Below are 8274 nucleotides of genomic sequence, written 5' to 3'. Positions count from 1 at the left end.
GGAGGGAGTCAGATGTGGAATGGAGAGGGCTGGGGCTGAGGGTGCTCTTTGCTGATGGAAGTGTCTCTCCAGGCTCTGCTTGCAGGCTGTCCTTGCGGTCTGGAGTCTGTCCATCCGTAGAGTCTGTTCCAACAGCCTCCTGGAAGGGGAGGAGAGAAAGGTGGAGTGAGAGCCTGGGGCAGCAGCACTTCCAGTGAGGAAACACAGAATCATAGAATCTGGAATGGTTTGGGTTGGAAGGGACCTTACAGATCACCCAGTTTCACCCCCTGCCATGGGCAGGGACACCTTCCCCTAGACCAGGTTGCTCCAAGCCCCATCCAACCTGGCCTTGAACACGTCTGGGGATGGAGAGTCCATGGCATGTGTCAGTATGGTTGGTGGGTTTGACACACCCCACACCACCCACCTCTGCCCCATCGTGCCAGCCCTGTCAGACCCTCCTGTACAAGAGGATAAACTTCTGAGCCCATGTGTACAGGGCTGGTATCTGCTGGGTCTTGGTCTTGCTCTAGCCTCAAATCCTGAGCCAGCACAACCTGTCTAAGTGAGATGGTGTAGGGCTGCCTGCAGCCTTCTCACAGTGCTGGTAAAATGGAATTGGACACCTTCTCTTCATACTTGAGCTCTCATTTCCTAGAATAGCATAGTCACAAAGATGAAAGTAGGTACAAAGGGCCTTCCCGTGCGTCGCTTGCTGAGACTGGAGTATATTAAAATTCATGGCACAGAAATGCTTTATTCTAAAGTGGGAATTCTACTCTTAGCTCCAAGAAAAGAAACCCAAGAGGGGACTGGAAAAGCAGGGAAGGAACCATGTGACTTCAAAAGAGTTACCTCTTGTGGCCTCTCACCTGTTTGCACAGCAGCTTGTTGAGAGCAGGAGATCGAGGTGTGATGTGGGGGGGAACGATCTTCCAGCGGTGTCGGCCTTCGTGGCTGGGAGAGTGGACAGCCAGCTGGAGGGACTCTGTTGGGACTCTCAGAGAGGAACACGTGCCCACGGGCTGGGAGCGGATGGAGGTGATGGACCCTAGGACACAGAGACAGAGGGAGCAGTCACTGCTTGGTGTGGGGGATGTAAAGGTTTGAGGCACAACTGGTGCCCACAGGCTCCAGGAGGGGAGTAAATACAGGAAGGAAAGGGAAAAGCCTGTTGGGTCTGGCTGAAATCCTAAACCTCAACATAAGCCTTGGTCAGCGCCAGGATTAAAAGCCAGGTGCCCCTTGTCCTGTCTCCTTCTTTGAACACAGTCATACCTCATCAGGGTTGGCAGGGAGGTTACAGATCAAGACTCTGTCATTCAGCAGCATTCCATGGGGCTCTGCCTGCACTAGGATGTTTCTGAATGTTACAAACTATACACTCACAGCACCTATTTCCTGTTTCACATAACAGGAATCTTCTCTTGCAGCTGCCACAACACTCAGGGTGGATGGTGCCCACCAGGACCATGTGGCAGCAAAGGAAGGGCAGGAGGTGAGGTTGTATTTGGAACTCTGACATTGCCTCCTCTCTGGTGGCATTGCTTTGGGTGGATTTGTCATCCACCTGTCTGGAGAACCTGGATTTGGGAGGTCTGGTGGCTGTGCTGGATCCTCGTGGTCAGGACACCGGGGTGGTCATTGCAGTGCTGCCAGGGGTGGGCTTGAACCACATGCTGCTCTGACATGTGGAAGCATGAGCAGCACTGCACGGTGCCCTGGGAGCTCCAGAGCTCGACTCACAGCCCCAGGCAGCCAGAGGGAGCTCTGCCACCGAGGGAGGGGCAGCACCAGTCTCTGCTCTCTGGTGATCAGTGACAGGACCTGAGGGAACGGCATGGAGCTATGTCAGGAGAGGTTTATACTGGATATTAGGAAAAGGTTCTTTCCCCAGAGGGTATTCAGGCACTGGAACAGCTCCCCAGGGCAGTGGTCACAGCACAAAACCTGACAGGACTCAAGGAGTGTTTGGACAAAGCTCTCAGGCACATGGTGGGATTGTTGGAGTGTCCTGTGCAGGGCCAAGGACTTGATCCTTGTGCATCTCTTCCAGCTCAGGATATTCCATGATACTGTGACTTCTCCAGCAGCAGACACTGCTGGCATGGGGCAGCTTTCCCATTCACCTCAGCCCAACCACCACCACCCCTGCCTGTCCACAAGGCACAGCTTGGCTAAACATGGTGTGAGCAGCAGCATGGAGCTGCTCCAAGTGCTCTGACAGACCCTGAGCTCATGTAGCAACTGGAACCACTCTCTTCCTGCAGGCTCCCAGTGCCCTGGCTGAGTCTAAAGGCAATCCCTCCTCCCCAGCCCCTTTGTGGTGCTGCTTTACTGCACTTCTGTGTTGTTTGAAAGATCTCTTGCTTTTCTATTTTTTTGGCCGCAGGATTTATTGTCCTCATTAGGTTGAAACCCAACGTCTGTTCCTCCATTGCTGCGCCACGTTAAAAACACAGCTATCCATCACTTCAAGAGATCTCACCCAGAGGTCAAGGAACTGGAACCTCTGACAAAAGCCATCCAGACAGATTGCAGTTGCATTTCACAAAGAGATTTGTGTGTGGGGAGAAAGAAAAATTAGTGTTTAATCAGTTTTCTTTTGAAGCCTTTCTCCAGAAGGAGCAAAGCAGCGAGATTCCCACCTCCACTTCTCCCTAGTTCTTTTTTGGGCTGTCCTAGACCCACAATTTCAGGCTGAGTCTGTGCTGTTCATGTGCTGCTCCAGGCTTTATAAAATGCTTTTTATGATGCAGAAAAACTCTCTCATAAAAGCTACCACAAACATGGTCATAAAATCCAAACTCTATGCTCTCCTCCCTGTCCCCGGTTGGAATTTCCTTCTGTTGGAAGCTTTCCATTGAGCTCTCATATAGGAAACCCAAACCCCCTCTGAACTGCATTCTCAGGAGCACCAAAGATCTCTGCAGTTGGAGATGTTTTCTCCTGTTTTCCTGGGAAATCAAGAAACTGCATCTAAGACCAAAATAACAGGAGATCTGGTCATCTCACAATATTTTCCCTGTGTGGTCTGCAGAATATTGGGAGAAGACCAGACATTCTGGATGGACATTGAGAAGCCCATGGAAGCTCAAATGCTAGTGGAAGTCTCCATGGGCTCAGTTTTACTTGCATATAACTTATGGGATGTGACTTGAAGCAGTGTTTGGGCAGCTCAGGAGCAGCACAGCTCGGGGTGGTACTGGTTGGAAGCTTCTACCACCAGGTAAAAAGTCATCTCTATCATATCCCTGTCGTATCCATGGCATCCCTCTCATATCCATCATTCAAGTGCTCTTGGAGAGAAATTTGGGAAACATCAGAGAATTCTTGGTCAGTTCTACCCACCCCTGCCAACACTGCAGCAGTTTTATATGGGTATAAATCCTGCTTTACACCTACTCCAGAGATGAAAACCAGCCCCAGGAGTGCAGCCATGAAACTCAACCTCTGTTTTCTTTGCTTAGCAAAGAATTTGCAGGTGAAATAACAGTAAATACTGAGCAGAGAACATGAACTGGTAGCCAGAGAGTTTGAACAAATACAGAGTTACTTCACCCAAGGAAACCAGAGCAGCCCTTGCCAGCCCCACCAGGGTTTGTAAACCCACCACTCATCCGTCCCAGCAGTTCTTGCCTTTCGAGCCATATTGAATCAAAGGAAATGGAGCTGGGAAAAGTTCTTGGGAGCCACTCCAGGAGCACATGTGCTTTTTAAGGAAGCAGATACTGCATTTCATATCGATTTCCCCTTCAAAGCAACTCACACAACAAAAGAGATTGAGAGGCATTTTTTGGGAAATGTGCTTGGATGCAGTGGGTGAAGTGCCCACTCAAAGGCTCTGTGCAGCTCCTGATTCCTGCTTGGCAGGGTCTCTCCATGAGATTCATTAGAAGGAAAGGGTAGGGAGGCACTGGAGAGTGGTTTCTAATCTTTATGCTCCCAAAGAAAGTCCTGCAGCTCTGAACTCAGTGCTGAAAGGCACTGCCCTGAGGCTGCAGACTGCCTGAAACAATAGCTGTGAGCAGCTCTGGCCGGAAGCAATTCCGACTCTGGCTTTTATTCCTGTTGGTGTTATTGATCTGCAGTCTTGATGTTGTCCTGATCACTTCAGAAGGAATATGCTGCTCATTCCCTTTTCCTCAGCTAACAGCCTGTCCTCTGTGCCTCTGGCATTGCTTGGGAGCCCCACTTCTCCCCAAACACCTGAGCCACCAGCTTTCTCCTGGGAAAATACAGTGATGTACTGAAAACATGGAATTATACAGCATGTGGGATACCACCTGTCGTGCTGATTGTGCCAAATGAAAGCAAGCCTTGCTCAGCCCATCTTCAGCATGGGTTGGCTTCTCCCTGTATAACCACCACGTGTACCTGCTGCCCCATGATTAGAATCATGGAATGGTTTAGGTTGGAAAAGACCATCGAGTCCAACCATTAACCCAACACTGCCAAGGCTACCATTAAACCATGTCCCCAGGTGTCACATCTATCTATTTCTTGAACACTTCCAGGGATGATGACTCCACCACTGTCCTGGGCAGCCTGTTCCAATGCATGACCACCCTTTCCATGAAGAAATTTTCTCTAACATCCAACTTAAACCTCCCTTGGTGCAAATTGAGGCCATTTCCTCTCATCCTGGCACTTGCACCTGGGAGCAGAGCCCAACCTCCACCTGGCTCCAAGCTCCTGTCAGGAAGCTGTAGAGAGAAAGAAGGTCTCCCCGAGACTCCTTTTCTCCAGGCTGAGCCCCCACAGATCCCTCAGCTGCTCCTCATAGGACTTGTGCTCCAGATCCTTCCCCAGCTCTGTTCCCTTCCCTGGACACATTCCAGCCCCTCCATATATTTCACGTCATGAAGGGCCCAAAACCGACCCCAGGATTCAAGGTAAGACTTCACAGTGCTCCGCACAGGATCACTTCCCTGTCCTGGTTTGTCTAGGACGAAGAAGGGAATACTCCATGAGCAGTACCTCTTTGGGCTTTGCAGGGATATGTTTCCATCTCCACCTCGTGAAGGGGGAAAGGAGCTTTTGCTGGCACCACTGGCCGGAACATGTAGCTGTCGTTGGGCAAGGAATGCATCCTGGACACGGAGATCTTACGCACAGTCAGCAGGTTCTGAGAGTCCTGAGGCCTTGGAGAGGCTGCACTGCCCTGCAAAGCAAGGAGACAGGGAGATGGGGTCATCTTGGATTTGCAGTAAACTCCTTCTCATCTGCTTTTTGTTTTCAAACCTTGTGCAGATGTTCCCCTTGGGATCTTACCCACAGACTCAAGCCCTGCTGACTGCAGTGCACACCCAAGCTGTGCCGTGCTGAGTGAAGAGCTCAGGTTGTGGCTGGAATAACGTGAGGCAGCAAATGATCCACCACTAAGCCAACTCTTGGACACCACATTAAAAATATAAGAAAATAGAGCCCACATGAGAGTATAGGGTATGAGTATAGATTCATATATTAAGGGGTTGGAATGGAGCTTAGAGATCATCTAGTCCCAATTTCCTGCCCTGAGCAGGGACACCTCCCACTAAACCAGGTTGTCCAATGGGGCATCCATATCTCATGCTGTTCTGCTCTGATGCTCCCAGGGATGCTTTCAGCCCAGCCTGGGGGTGATGTCCTTCTCAGAGCTCTTCTGAGACAGGAGGGCCAAACCCAGTGCTTCTGGAAATTCGTGTACTGTCTCCCCAAAACACACACACAGGCAGACATTTAAACATACACACTGACACCACTGCAAACCCTGAGGCCTCTCTCCTACAACCTGGAGCATTTTGGGCACCAGTGACCCCCAAGAAAGGAGGCAGAGGGAAGGAGAAGATATCGTGGCAATGTGTATGGGTGTGTGGAGCCTTTTTGGGGGTAGAAAAAGGATTTTTATGTGTTTGCTGTCCCTGTGAAATGGATTTGGTAGAAAGTGTCTGGACAGAGCACATCACAAACCTTAAATCTGACCCCTCATTGCCTCTCTGAGGCACTTGTCACCTCAGGCACCTGATAGCAAATTCATCCTGGGGTTTTAGGAAGCTTAAGGGATCCAAATGATGCCTCTGTGGTGCTGATGGAGAAGCTGTGAGAGGTGGTGCCATGACTTGGCCAAGTGTTGAGGGAGCAGAAGACCCTGGATCAGGACCTTCAACTTGGCTCCCTGCCCCTAGTTTTGGTCCTAGACTCTTTTCCCTCACAGTTTACCACATTATCTAAAATACAGCTAATCTCTCTGGTTTTCCTTTAACGTCAGCCTCCCAGTGACTGATTGAAAACATTTTCCCAGCTGCATGTCTTAAATTAAATGTATTTTGCTTTGCTCTGCTGAGCTGTTTTCCTTTCTGCTAGCAAAACCTGGCCCTGAGATCCCTCAGGTTTGGAGGTCACTAAGGATCTGCTTAAATCTGTTTTTTCCATACATTTCTGGCTTACAAATATCTTTCCTCAGCTCCCTAAAGACACACATCCCAAGATAAATTACTCAACGCTTTTACCCTGTTGAGCTTGGCTGAGAAGCTGGGGGGAAGCAGCAGCAGTTATTTACAGGTAGTTGGCATCCAGCACTGCCTGTGGCCTTGCCCAACAACCCTCTGGGTGCAACCCAGGTCTCTCAGCTGATGAATTAATGCATCAGCAGTGTGGCTGAGCCAATTGGCCTCTGGCCATTACAGCTAATAAGCTCTATCAGCATGGCAACACCTGAGCTGGAGGCAGGCAGGTGGTTGTTAACACCCTGGAGCCACACAGAGAACAAAAGGTCTTGCTCCACTTTCTCAGCAGTTTAACAGAAGGATCATAGTATGTGGCTATTAAAGCTCAGTTTGTCTTTGCAGGATCTTGTACTGGTCATGTATGGCTGGGACAAAGGAACAGAAACCCCTTCTTGACATCAACAGCTTCAATTTTTAGGTTTCAACTATTACAGAATGGGTCAGGTTGGAAGGAATCACAGTGTGTCATCTGGTCCAACCTCCTTGCAGGAGAGGCCAAATTTAGGGACGTGGGCAAACTTCAAATGGCTTCAAAGCTGCTGAAGTAAGTCCTTGAAAGATGAAACAGGGACAGGAAGGTTGTTGGCTCACACCTATGAGCTGCTCTGGACAGTGAGGATGGCTGCAGACACACTACCACTGCTGCTGTTCCTCCTCTTTGGTGGGAAGCACCTGATGCATGCTGGAACCTGATCCCAGACCTTGAAAACTGGGATGGGACCTGGGCATTGGTTCATGGAGACTGAACAGAGGAGGTTACAGCCCTTCTGGTCTGCTGGGGGATCTGCCCAGAGCATCTCCTGAACCCACAGCTCTGGTGTTTGCTGGAAGTCTGATGTGTTGATCTCTTTCTGCCTCTGTTTCCTCGATACAGTATCATAACTAAGTTCTTATAGTAACAAGAATAAAATCCAATTTGACTGTGTTTTCTCCACAAAGAAAAGACTCTGACTGCCTCCAGCTCTTACTTCAGCTTTGAAGACACACTGCTCACACATCACATTGAACACCCTTTTTTTGGGCTAAGAAGATTCATATCCCACACAAGGCTACTGGCAGATTCCTCTGGGACATGCTGTTTCCCAGCTCCTACATCCACAGTATGAAGGACAGAGACTGGAAAGGACTAAAACACTGTTGTGGCTATGAAACAACAGGTTTGGGACAATTCAGACACCACTACCAGCTGCACAGCACCAAAGCACAACGCCACAACGCAGAAGCAACAGTGTGACATGATTCACCTCAGCCTGGCGGCCTGGGCTTTTGTGGGAAGGTGGCAGGACATGGTGGGAAACAGAGCAGGACGGGATTTCCATGGTGGGAGGCTGTGCCCCCTCCAGCATGTCTGAGCCTGGGATGGCTAAAGACACACTCTGACAGGTCACCACCTCCTTCAAATTGGGGAGATAAAAAGCATCAGTAGCAGAGCAAGGCTAGGTTGTAATGGTCACATTTGCCCCATTGCATTTCCTAGTTGACCCATTCATCCAATGGAGGAAGGAAGAGAAAAGCAAATGTGGGCAGCAAAACCTGTCAGAAATGGCAAGAAAATCTAGAGCATCTTACAGCACCTTCCAGTGCAGCTCACAGGGAGGTGCCAGCCATCCACCCCTCCTCAGAGCAGCCTGGGTGTCCCAGATCACAGAATCTCAGAATGGTTTGGGTTGGAAGGACCTTAAAGATCATCTCACTCCATGTCCTGCCATGGGCAGGGACATCTTCCACTAGCCCAGGGTGCACCAAGCCTCATCCAACCTGGCCTGCAAGGGGAAATGTATGGACAGCTCCCTTCTCACACTGT

The 8274-nt window shown here is 49.9% G+C and overlaps 1 protein-coding gene across 1 annotated transcript in view; it reads right to left on the bottom strand.

Moving 5' to 3' along the window:
• Positions 1-854: 854 nt before the first annotated feature.
• CACNA1H (calcium channel, voltage-dependent, T type, alpha 1H subunit) overlaps positions 855-8274 on the bottom strand; it is a gene marked incomplete at its 3' end in the record, with an annotated part of 121074 nt that continues 113654 nt past the window's right edge. Inside the window, exons 31-32 of the mRNA XM_009078739.1 lie at positions 4963-5146; positions 855-1033 (exon numbers count right to left, since the gene is read on the bottom strand). Of these exons, the coding sequence (XP_009076987.1) occupies positions 855-1033; positions 4963-5146 (363 nt within the window). The remainder of the gene's footprint in view (positions 1034-4962; positions 5147-8274) is intronic.

The sequence above is a fragment of the Acanthisitta chloris genome, unplaced genomic scaffold (genome assembly GCF_000695815.1).
Source record: "Acanthisitta chloris isolate BGI_N310 unplaced genomic scaffold, ASM69581v1 scaffold497, whole genome shotgun sequence".
NCBI lineage: Eukaryota > Metazoa > Chordata > Aves > Passeriformes > Acanthisittidae > Acanthisitta > Acanthisitta chloris.
Note: the sequence above shows the minus strand (reverse complement) of the source record. Positions and strands in the feature narration are given on the sequence as shown.